The sequence below is a fragment of the Nycticebus coucang genome, chromosome 5 (assembly GCF_027406575.1).
Source record: "Nycticebus coucang isolate mNycCou1 chromosome 5, mNycCou1.pri, whole genome shotgun sequence".
Classification (NCBI taxonomy): domain Eukaryota; kingdom Metazoa; phylum Chordata; class Mammalia; order Primates; family Lorisidae; genus Nycticebus; species Nycticebus coucang.
In genome coordinates this window covers 88,651,776-88,674,476 of record NC_069784.1, presented here as the reverse complement: position 1 = coordinate 88,674,476, position 22,701 = coordinate 88,651,776, and the positions used below count along the sequence as shown (strand labels likewise).

Below are 22,701 nucleotides of genomic sequence, written 5' to 3'. Positions count from 1 at the left end.
ACCCTTTCATACTCCAGTCTCTCTGTTAAGATTCAAACTGGAGGAAGGAGATTTGACTCATTTTTTCCACTTCCACCCTCCAGCAACTCTCTGACTCTGCCCAGAGGGTATAGATGGGCATGATGTTGCCTGAGCCAGCATCTTTGAACACCTTTGTTCTTTATCTGTGCTGTCCAGTCACATCTCCTTTATGCTGTTAGGTGGCTGTATTTGAATGGTCAAGAGCGAGTCCGCAGTCTGCGCGTTTCACTTTCACGTTTCCTAGTAATCGTTAAGAAGGAAGCAGATGGTCACCCTCTGTGATTTTAAAGTGTGTAAATAGGAACTGCAGATTGCCATCAAACATCAAAAATGTCATTTGGCTTCCTTGTCTTGCTTTGCTGGCAGAAAAGACTCCTGCATTTGCATCCTCTGGATAATCAGGGACAGCCAATGTGTGTGAAAACTGCCCCAAGTTTTGAAGCCCCTGTTTCCTCCAGCCAGAGAGTGTGCTATCACCCCTCTGGTCTCCCCAGTAGAGGTCCCAGTGGCACCAGCATTGTGTCACATTGTCAGAGGGCAATTTGGAAAAGCAACCTCAAAGTGGTGCTTGTCTCCCAATATTTTTTTGCAGTTTTTGGCCAGGCCCCAAGTTTGAACCCACCACCCCCGGCACATGGGGCCAGCGCAATATCCCCAAACCCAGTTTTGTCCTTGGGGCTAGCACGCTGTGTGGTGGCAAGTCAGGCTGACTCGGCCCACTGCCCCTTCTAGGGGTGGCTGGATTCTTGGAATCTTTTCTGTGTCAAGCCAGACCTCCATTTCTGACTCAGGTGAGTTCTTCTCATCCCTGGAACAGCAGCATGCAGGTGGTTATAGCATGGGCCTTTCTCATCTTTTGTTTTGATCAGAAGTCCACAGACATGGTATTTATCCCTATTGAGGCTGTGGATCAGAATTTTTATTCTAACATTGCTTCTTCTTTGGCTCCTGGAAAGCTAGAAAGATAATTGGAGTTATTCAGAGCCTTAATGTTCTAGAACAGCAAACGAGATTCCTCCTTTCCCCAGTGTAAGGCACCTACTTCCATAAGCCCCCATACCATGGTCTGCACCTCAGGAAGGGCCCCTTGGTGATTCTCAAATTTCTTTTGTAAGCGTTAAGGGACCAAATACCCATGATTTCAGGAGATGCTCATTAATTTTATTCTTTACTTCTGTGTTGCCCCTGAGAATTGTCCTGGGTTGTCATTGGTCACCACCGCAAGGAGGATAACCAGAAAAGGCAGGCAGCCCAGAGTGTCTTCCCTTCCCCTCTGGCTCCCCCACAGCTACTTAGGAGGAATGTCGCAGCCTCCATGGGTCAAAGCTCTTCCATACTCAGTTCATCTTCCCACCTGTCCTTCCCTGATGGCAAGACCCCAGGGTTAATGCCCAGACTCCAGTCTCATCCCCCTTCTCCCTGGTAGCTGATTCTATGCTCCTGGGTTCTCTAGTTGTCCTGAGTTATGTTTTTAATACCCACTGATGGACCTTTTGCTCCTCTCAATCTGAATATTCCTTCTATGGAGTCAACCCAGCCAGTCTTCAGGTCCATGCCTAGTTAATCCACCTTGTCTTTGAAACATGTTCAGGCCCAGCTGCTGGTTCTTGTCTTTGGTTCTTGGCTTCCTTGGCCTAACTTCCTTCCTCCACCCATATCCTTAGTGGGACGGCAGCCCTCCTGGCTCCCCATCTCCTTCCTCCTCTGATTCCCTGCCCACCATTATGCTGAAATTTCAGATGGAATAGAATGGCAACCCATTGTACCATTTATTTTCCATTTGTTTTAATTTTTAAAAACTTGGGGCTAAAATCTCATGAACTTAAAGTAGAAATTTCAACAGAATGTGTCACCAGGGGTAATAACTGGAAAGTACACAGTTGTATGACTTCAGAAGCATTTGGGAAATCTGAAAGTCACTCTCTTGGCCTGGTGTGCAAAATCTGAGTTTTGTCTTGCCAAGTTTCATGGGTTTGAAATCATTGTTTTATTTGAATAACCACAAAGCTCCAGGTCAGGTCAGCTTAGATTTTGCTTCCTTCACAGGATCCTGGTCCCGCCTTGTCACCTCCCCCTCCTGTAAACAACTTCCTGTTATTGGCATAGTCTGTGATTTCTTTTCTCTTATTCTCCAGGGTAACTTTAAAGTTGAAGCACTGCACATTATTAAATATTGCATATAATCATTTGCAGAGTTTGTGGCTTTGTAATTAAAGAGGACTCTGGGTGGCTCTTTGGTTTAGAAAAAGTGTCTATTGTTGAAGCTAACGCCACTTCTTGAAAATGTTGTTAGGGTACAACTTGTGTTCTCCATAGGAAGAATTTGGCTGCTTTTATTCTGACTGGCTTCACCTTCTCCTTGGCCCAGTTTTTCAGCCAGAGAGAATATTCTCTGCAACAAGGCTATAGAATTGGCCTGGGCACCAGGCAAAACAAAACAAAACAAAGCAAAACACTTGTCAGTCTAGCTTTCCACTAAGAGCCCCTGATGTGACTTTCCCCCTCCACCCTACGTCCCGTCCTGGCCCCTACCTCAACCCTCCTTGCCCCAGGGACACTCTGCATCATCTCAGCGCGCGGCCACCTCTCCCTAGAGCCCTCACTCCCCGTTCATGTCCTCTTTTCTTCTCTCTTCTGAGTGCTCTTCTTCCTGAGGCCCATGCCATGCCTTAGTTCTCTCTAGGGTTTGCCCAGGAGCGCCGTCTCCTGGCGCCAGAAATGACCACACTTGGTTTCCCAGGAGTGCCTCATACTGTGCTGCAGACTTACTGGACACTCAGTAAATTCTCAGTGAGTGAGTGATGAGTGTGTTGGGTTTTCTTCATCTTTTTACCTCTCTTGAAGTTGGAGAGCTTTGGCATTGCTGATGGCCTGGAGCTTTGGGCTTATTTTGCCAGTGCCACTTGGTACCTTTGCATTTCTGTCCAAGTAAAGCAAATGCTAGTGTTTATTTAGCTATTATCAGGTGCCAGGTGCTGTGCTGAACCCTTTGTGTCTATTGTAACTCTCACCTCACCCTCAGGAGGTTGAAATCTGATTTGTAGAGAAGGAGACTGAGGCTTAGAGAGGTTTTAAATAGTCACCCAGCAAATCCAGCGTGCAAACCCAGGGCCACTTTCCTAAATGTCACCCAGGCCCTTCCACAAGCGGCCACTCAGTTCCAGCTCAGCCCTCCCAGGATGGGGCCTTTGCATTATCACCAAAGAGAACGCACGCATGCCCTGTTTCCCAGCCAGCTGATGTATTATGCAGGTGGACTTGGGAACAAAAGTGTCTGCGGTCTTCATGTGGGCATTCGAAATGCTACCGCCGTCACCCTAATGTATGAGGTACAGGAACTCACTGGATCAAGTAAGAGCTGTTTGTATTTGAGACAAAAGTGAAAAGCAGATTCCCTGGCTACTAGGAATAGAGGGACCTCGTTAACTGGAATATGACTTAGAGATTGGCCCCACTAACATCACGAACACAGCAAGTCGTCCTGATTTCACTTAAAAATTTCACAAAAGCGGGCGGCGCCTGTGGCTCAACAGGTAGGGCGCCGGTCCCATATGCCGGAGGTGGCGGGTTCAAGCCCAGCCCCGGCCAAAAATAAAAAAAAAATAAAAAAAATAAAAAATTTCACAAAAGCATTCAGTCAGGCTATCCAAAAGTATGGGACCAGGAGCAGTGGCTTGCACCTGTAATCCTAGCACTCTGCGAGGCTAACGTGGGAAGATCACTTGAGCTCAAGAGTGCAAGACCAGCCTAAAAAAAAGTGAGACCCTATCTCTATAAGAAAAATAAAAATTAGGTACACACCAATAGTCCCGACTACTTGGGAGGATTGCTTGAGCCCAGGAGTTTGAGGCCATAGTGAGGTCTGATACCACCACTGTACTCTAGCTGGGGAGACAGAGTGAGACCCTCTCTCAAAAAAAAAAATAATAATAATAATTCGAGAGCAATCAGACTGTCCTAGGATGTGAAATGAAGATTTTATTCCTCTAACTCTTAAAAGAGTGGGGAAAGTATCAGTTTATTATACCACCATATTGTCACTTGAATAAGTCTGCGTAAAAGAAGAGGATTTCTTTGGCCATTAGGGTGTTGGATAAATTGCTCCTCAATTGACCTGTTAGCTAGTTAGAGCATTTATTGAGCAGTTGCTGTTTAACCAGCCTTAGGCAAGTCACTATGGAAAAATGTAAGTGTAGTCTAAAACTTGGTCTCCAGCCACAAAGGATTTACATCATACTTAAGGAGATTTTTAAAACAACACATGGAGATTTTAAAAATAATACATATAAGAACTTGTAGAGAAACACGGAGGAAACCTGGACATGCTTACATGGCTTGGGCTCTGGAGCCTGTCTCCTTTGGGTCAAATTCCAATTCAACCATTAACACATGTCCTTTGGCACATCACTTTTCCTCTCTGTGTTCAGTTTTTCTCATCTGTAAAAGAGGACTATTACTGTATACCCCTATGTATACAGCATTTCACATGATGCCTGGCACTTAGCACTCAGTATATGTTTAGCCATTGTAGTATCTACTCTTAGCAAGCATTAAACTGTCACTTACAGCATTGGCTCTAAGTGCAAGGGAGAGCTCATGAAGGCTGGAGTAATCACAGCTGACATCATGAAAGAGGTGGGACTTGAGTTGAGCAGGCTTTAGCTATGCAGCTGAAGGACAGAAATCAGTTAATGTGAACAGAGCAAGCATAGTCAGGCCGGGCACAGGGTGTAGGTAATAGGAAAGCAAAGTACATCAGGTTGACTATATGTTTGGGGCAGCAAGAACCAAAGTTGAATAGGTTTTTGGGTCTTCAGAAACCAGCCGGGAGATTCTGACTTAATGCAGTCGACTATGGTTGGAGAGGGAGGAGCATTATGAAGCTTCAATTTAAAGTGATTCATTGGAAAGAATCTGACTCAAGTCAAATTTTGACAGTGAACCTCAATAGGAAAGGAAAAATTTGAGACATATCAAAGAGGGAAACAAGAGGCCTTGGTAATAGACTAGATCTGGGGGTTTCAGGAGAAAAAAGTTCTACCTGGCTTTTAGGTTTTTCACCTTGAAGCCTGGCAGAATGGTGATCTGACCCCCCTGGAAAAAAGGATAATAACTGAAGGGATTTTATTTCTATCCTAGAATAGGAAAGTAAAAATTAGCTTTATAACTCAGTCGGTTAGTGAAATCTTCCACCGAGTGATAAGAATCTTCTTTGCAACCTTACTCATAGCAAGATAACTTGGTGAAAAAATAAATGCAAATGTGCATTAAAAAAATAAATGCAAATGTGCCATATTTGAGTTAAAGGTAGAAGGTGCTAGAGACTTTGTTTTGTCCCTTGGATATTTGTAAATAAGGAACCAAGACTTCAGATGAGAGTCAAGGTCTGAAGGGTGTATCCAGCCCCATTTACATGGAGATAGGCAGGGTTGGGCGTAAGAGGTGGGTTGCCTAAGGAAATACATGGAACACTGAGTCCCATAGGACTGCAGTCCCCAACCCACGGGCTGTGAACACAGTACTGCACAGCAGGAAGTGAGCAGCAGGTGAATGAGTGAAGCTTCATCTATCTTTACAGCTGCTCCCCATCGCTGGCATCACTCCCCAAGCTCTGCCTCCTTTCAGATCAGCTGTGGCAGTAGATTCTCAAAGGAGTGTGAGCCCTACTATAAATTGTGTGTTTGAGGGATCTAGGTTGCATGCTCCTTAAGAGAATCGAATGCCTGAAGGTCTGAGGTGGAGCTGAGACAGTGATGATAGTACTGGAACTGTCAGGGCTCCCACTGATTCTGCATTATAGTGAGTTGTGCAATTATTTGATCATATATTACAACACAATAATAATAGAAATAAAGTACACAGCAAGTATAATGTGCTTGTATCGTGCCAAACCATCCCCCGACGCCCCACCCCTGGTCCCTGGGGACCTCTGCTCTAAGGCACTGGTAATTAGAGAATGGGGAGATGAACGAGACAGACAAACAAAATGCCTGGAGAGAAAGGAAGACCATCAGGGAAGAATAAATTCACAAAAAATAATTAATGCGTTTCTCATAGAAGTGTTTGAGCTTTACAAAGTGTTAGAGCATGCTAAATTTTACTCCTTTGTTTCTGAGATTATTGGTATTATTCAAATGTGAGGAGTACACTAAAAGAGCACAAATGTGATGAGAGCCACTAGTTAATCATGACAGAAGTGACAGTGGAAGCATAATCTACCCATTTGCTAATTGCCGATAGACAGCCATGGGCCTTGAAATGTCATGATGTTCTTAAGAGTTTTGAAAAGTCAAAATGCTTTTTCCATTCTGTCTCATCACAGATCATTCTCACGATAGCGATGTGTTATTTCCACGTTTTAAAGACGGAAAGAATGAAGTGGGGAAGTTATCACACTTCTGCTCATGAACCCAGTGGCTTTCCAGCACACTTAGGACAGAATCCAAAATTCTAGCACAGCTTACAAAGCCCCACAAAATCTATTCATGTACCTCAGTTTATTCTTTACAGCACTTTATGGTAGCCCATGTGTGTAATAGCCATTCATATAATTTATCTCCTCCTCAAACTAAGTTTCCAGCTCCATGGCAGCCAGAGGTACTCACAGCACCAAGTACTATGTTGGGCACATGGAAAAGCTCCAGAAGTGTCTGTGATGGAAGAAGGAACAAAGCCACCTAACAATGGCAGGGTTTTTGTTGTTTTACTGGACAAACTTTTAATAAATCCATAACCTTCTCCTTTCTCTTACTTGAAGCATGGATGACCTCATTTTAAATGAGAAAGACCAGGGCTGCAGGAGATTGTAATGTAACCATTTCTGTCTAGTCACCTGCTTTCATCCCAGTCTATCAAAAAAAGTACTTCCGTGCAGTGGCTCACGCCTGTAATGCGAGTACTCTGGGAGGCTGAGGTGGGTAGATTGCTTGAGCTCAGGAGTTCGAGACCAACCTGAGCAAAGCAAGACCCCCATCTCTACTAAAAATAGAAAAATGACTCAAGCCTTGTGGCAGGCACCAGTAGTCCAAGCTACTTGGGAAGCTGAGACAGGGGATCACTTGAGCCCAAGAGTTTGAGGTTGCCGTGAGCTATGATGCCACAGCACTCAACCCCAGGGTGACTAAGTAAGACTGTCTCAAGGGAAAAAAAGAGAGAGAGTGAGAAGGACTTTCCACTTTCTTTTTCTGTGAACCTTCTCCAGGTTTCTTGCCACCTTGTCTTTGAGCTGTAGCCCCAGTGACATGGGCCTTATTTTCCTCAAAAGCAAAATCTGGAGCTCCTTGTACCTCACTCAGACTCACTCAGATCCAAAAGAGATCTGAACACACTGCCTTTGGTAGTAAAAATGAAGAGTTTTCTGGTGTTTTTAAGTTTCCTTAATGTGAGGGGCAGATGCCTTCCATTGTAGTTGGCAGTTGGCAGACCCTTAAGAAGGTATCAGATGGAGACAGACAGTGACATGGGTGTGTCACCAGGGACAAGAATAGGGCTCATCAGAGGGCAGGGGACTCATAATGAGCCTGCATGGAACTGTGGTTATTTATCCTGGAAGGGCTGATCAGCTGTCCAGCTACTCATTCATTCATCCATTCAACACCTGTATATCAAATGCTTCTGTGCACCAGGCACTGAGCTCAGTACTGGAGATAGGTGGTATCTCCAGTATCATCCCAGAAGATACGTGCCAGCACAAGAAATAAGATCCAGATGTGTGTAAGTTATTTAAAACCCTGACCGACCGAGGAAGATGCTCTGGAGGCACAGAACTGAGAAACCAACCCCAGTCTTCAACAATTAGGCACAGGTCCCCTCTGCAAGTAACACTTTGGCTTAAGGCAAAAGAGAACTAGGAATTTGTTGCATGGTGGGGAGTTTTAACAAAGGGTACAGCCTGTCCCATGGCAGGTAGCAGCTTAGGATTTGCAGAGCAGTCAGAGAAGAGCAATGCAGAGTTGTGGTGTAAAGAAGGAAGCAGAGGAGTGCAAGTCTGAGATGACAAGAGGCCTGAGAAGTAGTAGAGACCAGATTGTGCGCGCAGATTCACAGACAAGAGAGCTACTGCAGAATCCAGGCAGGTGACGCCGAGCGTGTAAGGACTAGAGTGAGAGGACCGAAGGTGAAGAGGATGAGACACATTGAAGAGTATGAAATGGTCAGGATTTAGTGGGTTTTATATGGAGGATGACAAAGCAGGAGAGGCCGAAGATGGTCTGGGGAAGATGCACTGAGCTCCTTCTCGAGGCAGGCCCTGTGCTGGTGTCCAGTGCCCAGAGATGATAAAGTAGAGCCTCCAAATGAGGGTGAATCTTGGAATTCTGGTATCATCAACTGGATAGTTTACAAAGGCAGCAAAGATTGAGAAAGAAGCCAAATTATGGAGAAGATAAATTCTGGATATTGTACATGAAGGGCCTTTTGAGACATCCCAGTGGAGCCATTGAAGAGGAAATTGGTTATACAAGTCAGGAACTCGAGAGAGGTCTCCTTGGAGCTACAAACATATCCATCAGTGGAGTCAGATAGTCACTGGGTCCACAGCAGTGATTGCGACCCCCTGCTGTTACTTGAAACTTACCACCACTCTTTCCTTATCTCAATAGGATTCAGTCCAGGGGTCCTCAAACTATGGCCTTGGGCCACATGCGGAGGTCTGATTGTATTTGTTCCCATTTTGTTTTTTTACTTCAAATGTGCAGATGTACATTTGATGTTTTTTTACTTCAAATGTACAGATTTGTGCAGTGTGCATAGGAATTTGTTCATAGTTTTTTTTTAAACTATAGTCCGGCCCTCCCGCGGTCTGAGGGACAGTGAACTGGCCCCCTGTTTAAAAAGTTTGAGGACCCCTGATTTAGAGAAATAAGATTGAGATGTGTGTAGGAAATTGTTTAAAACACTGGTAAATTTACTCGCCTCACAAAGTGATTTAGCCTCAGGCTAACTGGTCTGATAAACTAATGTACAAAGATGCTCTTGCCTGGAGGTTCCAGGACGTGAGCTCCATGACCGCACCAAGTCAAGGTTTCAACAATGAGTTTACCCTGAGAGGTTAGTAAAATTTGCAAATGGTACCTGGAAAACATCCCATGGAAAAGATGTTTCCAAGTTCATACATTTAAATTATGGCCTTTGTGTATTGGCTTAAAAGAATCGTAAACTGTTAAACTAATTCAGTAAGAAATGACAAATGGTGTGACCGCTCCTTTTTTTAATTCACGTAAACATGGAACAAGTATACCGAGTGTTATAGTGTCCTCCAAAGCTCAAGGTCAATGACAGAGATGATCATTACCTGCAAAGTTAATTATTTCCTTCCTTAAAATGCAAAGGAGAAAAAATTGTGTTGGTATGTGAATCCCACTCCCAAGAAAGAATTTCACAGAGCAGATCACCTAGTTATATAACAACACTGAGTTAATTGTAGTGTAGTCCTCCTGACATTGTCTCCTTTTTCCCACAAACCCGCACTTCTTAGAAGACAGCTTTGATCCTCACTTTATGCCTGCCATGGTTATCTATGAAAGAATCTGAGGGGCAGAACTTCATTTTCAAGCGAGAAGCCACATTTACACTAAGACACCCTTCCTTCTCAATATCTGAGCTCTCCTAACTTCACCCAAGGAAAGAGCCCCCTGCAGCAGCCCCCAGGAGGATCACCTGTGGGACTTAACAGGTCTTGTACTCGAGAAACTTAGAGACACTCTTCTCATAGACTGGGGCTTTTCAGTGTACACTTACCTAGTCATTTGCAGAGACCCCTGCCAAAAATCCTCAGTTAAGTCTACCTCTTTTAGAGATGCATTTTAGGGCCAATTGCTCAGTACCCTCCAGGGGTGAGAAACCAAGATAAGGATGAATACGGGCAATGAAATGGGTAGGAAAGTGAGCACAGATTGGTTCTTTCAGGTAGAAACTTCAGTTAATCATTGATACCTATTGCTGCTTTAAATAAAAAGGAAAATATGTCTTCCTTAAAAAAGAAAATATGATTTATCTATAGAGAAGTTTCTTTTGCCAAAAGTGCCTAGTATTTTAAAACAGAAAAGAAGTGCAGTTGGACAAAGATAATTCGTTATTTTTTGTCCTTACAAATGTATTGTAAATACATTGCTTGGTATAAATATATTGCTTGTATTTGAAAGAAAACTAATGCAAAATAAATTTATCTACATAGGTACCTAATATTAAGTCATAGCACATATCTATTAATACAAATGATTTCCTATCAAAGACCCATTGCATTATATAGCCTTTGTTTTACCTTTTCTTGAAGGTTTACATATTATAATCTTTATTATAAATTATAAAATGAGAAAATAATAAAGCAAAACTAGTACAACTGGCTGACATACTGCCGTTTTTGAAATCATGAAGTTGTGAAATCTCTCAGAAAATCCAAAATGATTTTATCCAAATTTTAAATTGCTTTTAGCAACACATACACCTTCACCCAATGTTGAGTGATTCAAAGGAGGAAGAAAGGATTTTCCTCATCATTTTATTTACAGGATTAGTCTGCATAGCAGAGAAAAATGTTCCATTTGCTTCAGAGATGGCCAGAAATTTCTAAGCCATTTGGCTCAAGAGACGATTTAAATAGGAATGAATTTAATATACCTTTAATTCTCGGAAGTAAGAGAATTCCAGCTGAGGTTTGGTCCAGGGCAAAGTCTGCTCTCAACACTGAAGAAAATCTCTCACATTAATCCCAGCAGCCCAGAGTCCAGAGCTACATGAACAGAATGCTCAAGGGTAGAAAGTGTGAAAAGAATGCTTTGAAAGAAACTTTAAAAACAAAACGTTCAGAGAATATCAGATCTTGTGTGGAATCATCCAGCATGCAGGGAAAGATACAAATAATTATGCTTGAGAAACATAGCTAATTAAAAATAACTCGGTGCGCAAAAGGAATAGAAAACTATAGAATAACTTTTCTGCTCCAACGTTAATGTGAGATGCTGCATAATAGAAAGATTTTTTTTCTTTAGTTTCTTTTCACATGAGCGTAAAAGAGATGGAGAGGAAAATTATGTGCCAGAAAATGCCAGGGTAGATTTACTAAAGATGTTATCATATACTGTATTTAAAACAAAAATCTAATTGCTGTAATTTATCATACTTCTGGTTATTAAAACCATGCTAATTCAAAGATTTTAATCATTTGTCACTTTTACACACAGTGACTTTTTATAGAAGATATTATGAAAATTTCTGATTTTGTTAGCCTTTGTATGACTTTTTTTTTTTTTTTAGGAGCTCCTAAGCAGAATTAACATACCTTAAATTGTGTTTATATCAGTAATAAAAAGTCCTTGTGTTTTTCTCTTAGTTTGTTCAGTGAAATATCTGGACCGACTCTGTAATTGCAGAGCCCAATGTTTGAGAGCACAGGCTGCCCAATCCCTTTCAATTCCGTGCATGCACATCAAGCATCGTAAAGAGCAGGCTGGGCTCCACCCTTCCTTTTGGTTTAGAGCGAGGATTCTTTAATGCTCAGAGAAATTTGAAAGAAACCACTCTACTGACTTTGGCATGAATTTGTATCTTGTTGAAAAGTCAGAGACTCGTGAGACAGTCATCAAGGCACAATTGGTCTTTTAAAAACAACTCTGAAATAACATTCTTTCTGGCTAGTAGCAGAAAGGTAAAGAGGTAAGAAAGTAATTGTACAGTGCGGAAGTGAAAACTACCCCAGCAGTCAAGATATCTGTTGTGGGAGCAAGATTGGAGGAGAGAAAGCAAGTAGAGGGAGGGCACTTACCAGGAGCAAAATCCTTTCTCTGACATACAGTGTATTTCAACAGAAATGTGGGCCCGCTTCTCAGTCCCAGTCCATTCCTATTTTACCCCCTTCCTGTTTTCCCCTTTCAACCTGCTCCCATGAAAGTGGCTTCCAAGTGCTTTTCCCAACCCCAACCCCATACCCACTGCAGTGCTGTTCACTGATGAATAACCAGCTGTTCATTCTGCAGGTGCAAAATTCCCCATTAAGTGGACGGCCCCTGAAGCAGCCCTGTATGGGAGGTTCACAATCAAGTCTGATGTGTGGTCTTTTGGGATTTTACTCACAGAGCTGGTCACCAAAGGAAGAGTGCCATACCCAGGTAAGATCAGCGCCTTGCAGACATGGGCCTCTGATTGGAGAATTTTGGACACCTTTTGGGGAAACCTGGCCTAGTTTGCTTTCTAAGCCCCATGCTTAGCTTTGTGCTAAGCATTAGTTTGAAGAACACAGGCAAGTATTTAGCCAGAGAAAAGCAGAACTGGGATCCACCATGGTATGTAGACAAGCACCCACTGTGAACTGTGTTCCAGGTTAATATAATTAACAGCTGGTCTGACTGCCTCAGCCCTCCCCCACTCCGCTACCCCTGGCTCATGGGATCTCTCCTGTCTCAAGAGGAATATGTATCTGTGCGTCCCAGAGCTGAAATGTCACTGGCAGAGCCTCTGCCCAAATGGAGTTTGCAGACGTGTCTGGGAAAGAAAAGGAGAAGAGCCCCCATGGCTTTTTGATTACACTATAGCACTGACCCATGGAGTGAGCCTGGCAGGAAGATGCCCAGACCTCCTCTCTTTGCAGGCCCCAGCTGCAGATGGCCAGAGAGCACAGAGGCACATGCAGAAAGCAATGTAAAGACTATTCACTGCCTGTTGATGAACAGTCAGAATATGCTATAGCAAAGTATATGTAATGTAAAGAAAATGGAAATTCTTACACCCTGGAATATCAAGTGCATGCTCTCCAAAGAAACCGGAGATTTAGGTTACCCGTGCTTTAAATTCATTAATTTAGACAGATGGTGATGTAAAGGACACTCATACCATTTCACCTCCACGCTTTAGTGGTGATGGCACAGGGATGATCTGCTTTTTGAAATGTTAAAGACATATTTTTCAGTTACTGCTGAGTAGAAAAAGAAAATAGCTCCTCCTCATGCCCTGCCTAAGAAAGGAGCTTAAGAAAGGGGAAAAAAAAAAACACACACACACACACACTGATAGGAACGATAGTGGAGATTAATGAGAAATTTAGATCTCTTGCAAATCCTAGGTTTGTAATCGCATCTTTGCAGTCAGAGGAGCCAGTGAGGCAGATTAATTTGTAATCCCTTTGTTCGTTTTTCATGATTGTTTCTGGGCATCTTCTGAGGACACAGAAGACAGCAAAGTGCATATAAGGAGTATTCCTTTCTGGGATGGAACAGCCCTGAGACTCCTAGGACAGCTGGATTGACCAATTCCGGGTCTGGGAAGTGCCAGCACAGGGCGTGTAGAGGTGCAGACATCAGTCAGCTTTATTGCAGCTATGAGGACTGCTGCTCCTGCACACAGTGGCAGATACTCCTGTAATAGCCAGCCACACAGGAGAAAGGGCCGCCCTGGCGGGGCTGGAGCCCAGCAGGGGTGTTTTTGAATTGCTTCTCAAGAGGGCAATGTGCAGCTCTCGGGATTTTGAAGATGTGAAGGTACCTCTTTTTTTATTGTCTGGATTTGGAACTAATTTCTTCCTGATCCCCTAGGTTTATAGTCACCCGGTGTGTTAAGCGCAATTGCGGGGAAAGGTTAATGTTGTTTTGCGTTTCTGAGAAGCCTTTCAGAATACAAAGCTGCTTTTCCTTTCTCAGGATCACACACAGAAGCCAAGACAAAGGGGTGGAGGTGAGGGCCTCAGAGAAGAAAGGCACGTCTGTGTTTCTGAGGCACAGTCCTTTGTCAGGTTTGGTTTTAGCATAAAGAAAATGGCCTCATTTTGTAATTTAGACTAGGATTCATTCATTTCGTGTAGCTTTAGTCAAATATAAGCTGTGCCAGGCATTTTTAAGACCCTCATACTCTCAGCAAATATTGATTAGTTCCTGCCGCAGGCTATGCACTGTCCTAGGTGCCAGAGAGAGACTAGAGAGCAAATAAATAAATTTAGATAAAATATGCATCAAATCCAGCAAGCAATCAGTCTTGCTTGTTCTTGTTTATTGTTAGAGACACTCATCCTCAAGGGATGGACTATTTGACTTTACCCACTGTGGGCCCCAAATCTTAATTCTGATATCAGTGGTTGAGGGCACCTGATTTAGGTATCTATACACAGCAGGTACTACCCTGTTTCCCCGAAAATAAGACAGTGTCTTATTTTAAGGTGTGCTCCCAAAGATGCGCTAGGTCTTATTTTCAGGGGACGTCTTATCTTTCCTGTGAGTAGGTCTTATTTTTGAAGGATGTCTTATTTTCGGAGAAACAGGGTAGAAAGGGCCCTCCATGCAGAATCCCATGAGAATAGCAAAGGATTTTGAAGTGAGGCCTCAGTCCAGCTTATCATGGGTAGCTATGTGTCTGGCACCTGCTAATATGCGGTGGGCTTTGATAACTGCCTCTGATCCTGTAGGGTGGTGGAGGGGGCTGCTATGTAGAGAAGGCAGACCAAGCCTTGGAAGGTGAGTAGGGTTTCCTCAAGTTGAGGAAGCTGGAAGAGCATCCCAGACAAAGTCTGGCACATGGGAAGGCCTTGAGGCCTGGGAAGACAGGACTTGTTCAGGGCCCCACAGGATGAGTCTGAGGAAAAGAGGTCACATGAGGTGAAGTCCCTGGAAATGTGGCTAGAAAGGGAGCAGGAGCCAGTCAAGCAGGCCTTATGTGCTGCCTGGCTAGTTGGCAGAGGTGAGCAGGGAGCCTTGTCAGCAGAGGCTGATGTCAAGTGCTCCTCACCCACAGAATGCTGCGGAACACTGTCGCCAGGCCTGTTGCTAGCCAGCATGCTTCTTGGCTTTTGTTTTTTGACATAGCTATAATCATATTTAATTGGACTCGTGAATCTAAGGGAAAACTCTTCTTGAGGGAGAAGCTTTTACAGAGGGATTCCAATTATAGGATTATTACCCTAATGAAGGATGACAATTACTAAGGAGAAAACAGTTGCATTAAGCTTCATCCAGACATCACTGTGAGAGACATCACTGTGAGAGGCAGGAAGCCCCCCCCCCCCAATTCATGCTGTTTGAAGGTGTCCCCACCCAGTCCGTGTGTGCTCAGGGACCACTTCTCCTCAGCTTGTCATGTTAAATCTTTGTGCCTGTCGGGATTACCCCCGACAGATTCCCAGGCCCTTCATCCTGACTCTTATTCTGCATTTTGAAAGAGTGTTTCTCAGTTGGCTAGAGTATGTTTTCAAGTAATCCTTTTTCAAAGAACAGTAGGTGGTGGTACATTTTTCTGGGTTCTTCCATGTCTCAGAATGGCCTTCTGTCGCCGTGACATATAGGAAAGCTGGTAGGTGAAGCTGGAAGCAAGCATTAGAGAAAGAACTTGGAATGGAGTTTGTGAGGTCTGACCAAATAAAAGGCAAAAGGGATAAGGAAACGCTGAAACGTTGGTAAGTTTTGTGAAAGGAATGGATAAAAAGGAAGGAATGAGGACAGTCTCAAACTGTACGAGAACCTTGAAGCCAAAGAAAAAAATTCTGAAAGTGAAGCTGAGATCAATAGGACAGTAGTGGAGAGGAGTCACATCTCCTCACTGGATGAGGAAGGTTGCTTTCAAGACATGTGTCAAATATGGACACAGTTCCAAAGAAGAGCTCCCACTTAGCACTTCCCTGCTGGCAGCCTGGTCTGAGCTCCTTCTCAGCATTGCAGTCTAGCTTGCTTTTCTGCAAGCCAGTGTTCAGAACCATTCTGTGCATCAAGATTAGAACTGATTTTATACTGGTGTATAATGAGAAATTGAAACACTGAAGTAAAAGCAGTTTTCTTGAGTCGATGCATTAAATCAGAGTTGTACATTTTAACCTGCCATTTCATGTTCAAAATCTCTCAACGGGCGCCAACCCCATATACCGAGGGTGGCGGGTTCAAACCCGGCCCCCACCAGTTAAAACAGCAATGAGAATTGCAACAAAAAATAGCCGGGTATTGTGGTGGGTGCCTATAGTCCCAGCTACTCAGGAGGCTGAGGCAAGAGAACCACTTAAACTCAAGAGTTGGAGGTTGCTGTGAGCTGTGATGCCACGGCACTCTACCGAGGGCAACAAAGTAAAACTCTGTCTCTAAAAAAAAAACACCTTTCTCAAATCCTTCATGTGCCTGTTTGTCCCAGTAGCTCCACACTGGCAAAGGGTTGGGGAGCTCCTGTGGTGTATTCTAGGTTCCCAGCATAGGTCAGCCCCACGGTAGACTCTCAGTATGTGTAAGCAAAACAATTAATTAGTGAGACAAAAAAGAACGAACCCATGAGGGTTTTGAAACAAGATTTTCAAATTTGGCCCATAGTCTGCCATGCCTTTTATTTTATTTATTTATTTATTTTTATTTTTTTTGAGACAGAGTCTATGTTGCCTTCAATAGAGTACTATGGTGTCACAGCTCACAGCAACCTCAAACTCTTGGGTTTAAGTAATTCTCTTGCCTCAGCCTCCTAAGTTGCTGGGATTACAGGTGCCCATCACAACACCCAGCTATTTTTTTTTTTTGCAGCTGTTATTGTTGTTCAGCTGGCTCAAGCCAAATTCAAACCTGCCACCCTCGGTGTATGTAGCTGGTGCCGTAACCACTGTGCTATGGGTAACGAGCCTACCGTGCCTTTTAACTCTCTATTCCATCATTTATATACATAAATATATAATATTTTCCCAGCCACCAGGTAGCCTCTTTTTTCAAAGTCTTTCTGGGAAATTGACCCTCTGGTCAGTTCAAACACCATGTTCCAACACCATTCCAGGCCATTCTGTTCCCTGGCTCTTAACTAAATGCCTGTTTTCTGTATTTGGCAAAATCTGACAGAGCAGAAACATTCTCTTAAGCAAATTGCATTTATTCATGCACTTGAAGCACTTTCAAGTCATTCAGCAAGTGACAGCTGCTTGACTTTCTTGAATGTGTCTAGTCGCTTGATAATGACTTGAAGTAAAGGAAATTAGTGAGGCTTGGCGCCTGTGGCTCGACACAGGCGCCAGCCACATACACCTGAGCTGGCGGGTTCGAATCCAGCCCTGGCCTGCCAAACAACAATGACGGCTGCAACCAAAAAATGGCCGGGCTTGTGGCAGGCGCCTGTAGTCCCAGCTACTTGGAAGGCGGAGGCAGGAAAACCGCTTGAGCCCAGGAGTTGGAACATGCTGTGAGCTGTGATGCCATAGCACTCTATCCAGGGGGACAGCTTGAAGCTCTGTCTAAAAAAAAAAAAAAAGGAAATTAGTGAAACTAGTTAGCTTTTTCCTTTAAGAATTGCAAGACCCACCTTAAACAACAAACATGACAACAGCAGCAGATTCTCCCTGGGATAGAGAGGACTTGGGACTCTCCAGCCAGGAGAACAGGAAGCAGGATGAAACCTTTAACCTTGGCCTAGGGTGCCGTGTCCCTCCCTGACCCCATCCATTGGCCCTGAGGCTTTCCTTCAGCTCACTGTGTTCCCTCAGAGAAGGAATCCTGCCTGAGAGGCCCAGAGGTCACACTGTCACCTCCCCAAGGCACTGGATTGCCTTGGGCAGTGTGGCTAGCAAGAGGAGGAGGGGGGAGGGAGCAGCCAGGGAGGGGCCCTCCACTCCCAGCCCTGCTTTGCTGCTCCTCATCCTCAGTGGAGCAGTCCTCTGGCCTCCCTCATGGAAACGTTTTCTCTCTCTTTTTCACTTCTTTCTTTCCGACACTGTGTTATCAACTTTAAATAACCTTTGTTATTATGGGACTTGCGTAACTGTCCTTTCTATATTTATTAATGCAGTGGGCTTAACAAAAACAGCTGCCCTGAGGTTATCTGGGAAGATGGGGAAAGAAACAAAAGTAGTCATTATTGTGCCTTCTCAAGATGAGTCCTTTATTTTCATCTAAAATAAAAATCTTTGATCAGCATCTCTCTGCCCAAAATCTTTACTTTGATCTGATACCAAAACCTAACATGAAGCCTTGTGGTTGTTGCCCAGGAAGACAGCCACAGCACATGATAATCTGATAATGTGAGCACATGTGTGGCTCAGGCTCATGCTGAGCCAGCACCATTAACACCCTCCTCCTTCCAGCAGCCGTGCAGCACTGCTCAGCAGACAGTAAACACAGGGGCCTTTTTACAGGGCTTCCACAGAGAAGCAAGGGGTGTGCAGACAGCAGGCCTTGTGCACAATATTGTATAGTTTCCTATGAATGGAAAGCACAATTTGCAAAAGTGATCTGGGTGTGTGATAACCTGACATCACACATAACACCATTTCCATTGTTAAAGTATTTAATTATTCACATGGCACAAAAATCCAGATCCTTGCAACCCATAGTCAAACCCAGATGCAAACATGAACAGATACTGCTAAAATCCCTGATTGTGCAAATATGGCTCCTCTGAGATCCATATTGGGAAGCTACACAAATCGTAAACTGTAAAACACAAACACTCCTCTGTCATAGAAGGTGTTTTTTCAGACAGCTGCAAGCACAGTGAATGTTGAGGAATGTTGTTGACAAATGGAGAAACTGAGACCGGGGAAGTCAAATCACCTGCTGAGAGATGGATGCAAGTCAGAGCACTGAAATAGCTGTCACTAATGAAAGCCATTTTTATTCCTTCCCTAAAGAATCTTTAAAAACAGAGAGAAGTCTCTACTGAGTTCAAGAAGAGGAATAGGAACGTTTAAAAGAAAAGGAGAAGAGGAGAAGGGAAGCACAATAACGTACATGAGAACGGACATTGCTGGCAACCAGATAGAGTAGGGGTTTGAAAGTGAGAGTTGGAAACTTCTGAGCGTGCTGGAGGAAGCTGGAGCCAGCGAAATGATTTAGGAAGGACAGTATAGTCATAATGGCAGGAAGTGAGTATAGTCCTCTTGGCCAGAGAATCTTAGCTGCAGTGTTTTGGGTAGACCCATGGGAAACAATGCTGTTATTAGGAACCATGTTTGAAACCCTAAAAGCCCAAGTGAAAGGAGGCTTTCATGGAAGCAGTGGGGCAGGGGGATTCAAATGTAGACCCTCACATAGTATACTGTTAAGGCTTTTTGTAGCTTGAGTATTATGGAGGTGTACCCTGCAAGAGTGACCCACGGCAATGGCCCATTTTCCTGAGTGACTCTAGTGAGAGAGAGCAGGAAGGGTGGGTTGCTCTCCTGGAACTGAGAGGCCAATGAGGAAAGGGTCAGAGGGAAATGGGGCCGTGGGCTCTGTGCTTGCTGGCAGCCCAGCCCTGAGGCTCTTCTCTGACACAGAGGCTGGAAACCAGGGAAACTGGAACATTTTTCCACTCCCAGTTGAAAAATGTTCTCTATTGCAGCTCCCACGAGGAAACCTGGAAGCCCCAACTGTTTATGGCAGTGTTTCTATAAAACATCCCTGGACACTGTGTTTTAAAGTTTCCATCTTTTCTTTTTCTCACCTGGCCTTCTCCCCACTAAAAAGGGAGAAAAAGAGAAACATTCCCAGTCACTCTTGTCCACTTCCTCAGTTGGAAGTACAGTAAAATGATTCTTCTGTCTTCATCCCCAGGTCCCTCAAGTCTCTCTTCTAAACTCCCTGGTCCCCAAGATCCTATACATTTCCTTCCCATTCATTGTCCTTCACCTCCCAGGTGAAAAAAAATAGGAAGTCATCTAAACCAAACAGGCCCATCTTTATGGTAGTACACAGAGTAAAAGATCTTTTTCCAAAAAAAGAAATTTTTGAAAAAAACATGATATTTAAAGTTTTTATAGCCAAGAATTCTATTTTTTAAATACAAGCTGAGTATTCCCAGTCAAAAAATCCAAAATCTGAAACTTTTTGAGTGCTGACATAATGCTCAAAGAAAACGCTCATGGGAGCATTTCAGATTTTCGGATGAGGGATGCTCAACTGGTAAGTATAATGCATGTGTTCCAAATTCTGAAAAAAATCCAAAACCCTACTGATCCTAAGCATTTCAGATAAGGGATACTAAAACCTATATTAACACAGTCCACTTAAACTATTTTTCACAAAATAAAAACTAGCCGAAGCCTTGACGTGGGCACATCATGATTGCGCAGTTGCTGTTGCAGAGGTACTTTGGGAACGTGCCAGGCCTGAGGGTCAGCCGATCCAAAAGTAGGTTCTGGCTCATGGATGGTTGGAAAAGGTTTAGTCCCTTTCTGCTTGTCATTGTCAGCCAAGTGCATTGTTGTATAACCCACTCTTCTGGCAAAGCCGTCATTGGTATGTTTCTACTTGGCCCAGTGCATGGAATTGTTTTCATATGCTCCCCGCCACGCTTAAGGAATCTGGAGAGAAGAAGGCCTGAGAAAAGGAGGTAGAGGAGGAGTGGGGAGGAAGGGAGGGGTACAGGCAGGAAAGGAGGTGGAGAGTGAGAAGGAGCATGCTGGTGTTCCTCAGGGCCAGCTTACACTCCCCCGGCTGCAAATGCCCAGGAAACAGGCTGCCTCCCAAGAGGCGACATGCACATTGCCAAATCTGCTGTGTCCGAGGCTTGGGCTGAGCACTGGAAAAATGAGCTTGACCCAAGTGGTCAATTAAACTTTCCATTGGCAGAGATTGAATTAAGACTTTAAAAAAAAAAAAAGTGAAATCTTTCCGTTTGAGTCGTTTGTTTTTTAATGAAATGAAACATGCCCTGCTATAAACTCTGCAGAGCAAGAGGAATGTGATTAATTAAAGTCTGTGGTGCCATTTTGGATGCAACATGTTAGTGACAGACATTGCATAGGGTTGTACCCACCTCTAGAAGGGCCTGTCACACCTATATCTGTATTCCCTCCAGTTCCTGCAGGCTCTTGTCAGAGAGGCAAGGGAGGTTTTTGCACGTTCAGGCTCTGTGATTTGTGAAATGTATTATGAAACCAAGGACTGTACCAACATACACAGCAGAGCAAACACTTCAGAGAACGCTTGTCCTGATGTGTGATTTCACTGTCTTCCTGCCTAACCTTTCTGGGCAAGATGTATGAAGAAGTAAAAACAGTAAATAGCCTCACATCAGGCCACATTTTGTGGCCAAATGAGGTCAGTTCAGATAAGTTCTGCTGCCAAGTGAATTAGAAAAACATTTTGGTTTTTAGAGGTTGTTGGATTCGGAAATTGGGGATAAGGAAGTGCTGGCCTGCATCCTTTAGTCCCTTACCCTGTTTGTCTAGAGCACAGAGGAAAGACAGCTCCAGGTTCTTCCCCTTGCTTTCAGTTCCCCGCCCCTACCCAAGTTTTCAGCAGTTGGAAGAGGATTTAAGCAATTAGCCATAGAGCTGTGGCCTCTCCCTCCCACGCCCAGCTGAAGAGGGGCTGGTCAAGGCATGTGTAGTGCAGAGACAGGGACCCAGATTCTCTCCCGAAGATTAGGGGTCACCCTGACCTGTGAGTGAGGCGATTTTGCAATACTTGCCTTGAAGACCAACTTCATTACAGCAGAAATACTGTGTGGACGTTACCACCTCAGGAAATCGTAACAGCTGAGAATGGGAAAGCATCTCAAAAGGTGTGGACAGGCATGGGACACGTAAGGCAATGGGCGACAGCCAGGAGGAGCCAGGACACACAAACTCCAGAACTCCAAAAGTAACAAACGACACGGAGGATTGAGTGCCCCTGCCCAGGGGGACAGGGTTGTGCTCTGGGCCCAGTGCCTCTGGCCAGGCTGATGGGTTTCCAGCTAGCAGGTTGCCAGCTCCTCCAGAATTAAAGGGAGCTGCAAGCAGATGTCGTGTTCTCCTGCTGGTCGTAGCCCTGAGAGGGATGAGAAGAGATCTAGGTTTCCGTTTGGCTTGAAATCAGGTTCTTATGTAAATAAACCAGGGCAAAAATTCCAGGGTTCCAGACTATAGACTTGGGGGCCAGGGAGCAGCCAAAATATACCAGGATTTGGCAAGGAGACGGCGAAGGTGATATGATGAAAAAGGGAAGAAAAACTAGAGAGTGGTGCCTGGCAGTAGCTGGGAAAGAGGTCAGGCTGTCTGCCCCCCCCGAATGTGGGAAGCTGCCTTCTCTCCAGTTAGCCGTCTCCCAGTGTCTTTTGTTAGTTCTCAGCTGCCCAGGGTTTCCACACTGTGTCAGGAGAGTCTCAAGTGATAGATGGACCGGCCGAAGTTGTCAGTAAACACAGGCCCTGAGGATGCCCTGCCTCTCCAACAAAGTCACCAAACCTCAGAGCACTTTGGGTCACCAGGCCAGACTGTGCCGAGCCATGCTGGCATGATGGTAGATCTCAGGCAGTGGGGCTTCAAGGACTTGCTCAGGCACGAGGGAAACTAATTTATGGAGTTTATAAGTGGAAGTTTTAAGTGCTATAAGCAAGGGGCGATGTGCTTTCAGTCTATGAAGGTGTTTGTCTGCTTTATTCATATATTTTAGTCAGCTTAATTGAAATGTAGTTCATATAAAAGTATCAATTTTAAGAATACAGTTCAATGAGTTTTGATGTACATCAGCAGTCGCACCACCATGAATGTGATATAGAACAGGGGTTGGCAGACACAGCCCCTGGGTCACACCTGACTTCCCACCTGTTTTTGTTTAGTGTTTTTATTTATTTATTTATTTATTTATTTTTGAGACAGAATCTCATTCTTTTTTTTTTTTTTGTAGAGACAGAGTCTCACTGTACCGCCCTCGGGTAGAGTGCTGTGGCGTCACACAGCTCACAGCAACCTCAAACTCTTGGGCTTAAGCGATTCTCTTGCCTCAGCCTCCCGAGCAGCTGGGACTACAGGCGCCCGCCACAACGCCCGGCTATTTTTTTGTTGCA

At 44.3% G+C, this 22,701-nt stretch overlaps 1 protein-coding gene across 3 annotated transcripts in view; it reads left to right on the top strand.

The window, feature by feature from the left end:
• Positions 1–22,701, top strand: part of FYN (FYN proto-oncogene, Src family tyrosine kinase) — a 218,575-nt gene that overhangs the window by 194,669 nt on the left and 1,205 nt on the right. For all 3 annotated transcript variants that reach the window (XM_053591174.1, XM_053591175.1, XM_053591173.1), the window contains one exon: positions 11,994–12,125. In XM_053591174.1, coding sequence (XP_053447149.1) covers positions 11,994–12,125 — 132 coding nt within the window. The remainder of the gene's footprint in view (positions 1–11,993; positions 12,126–22,701) is intronic.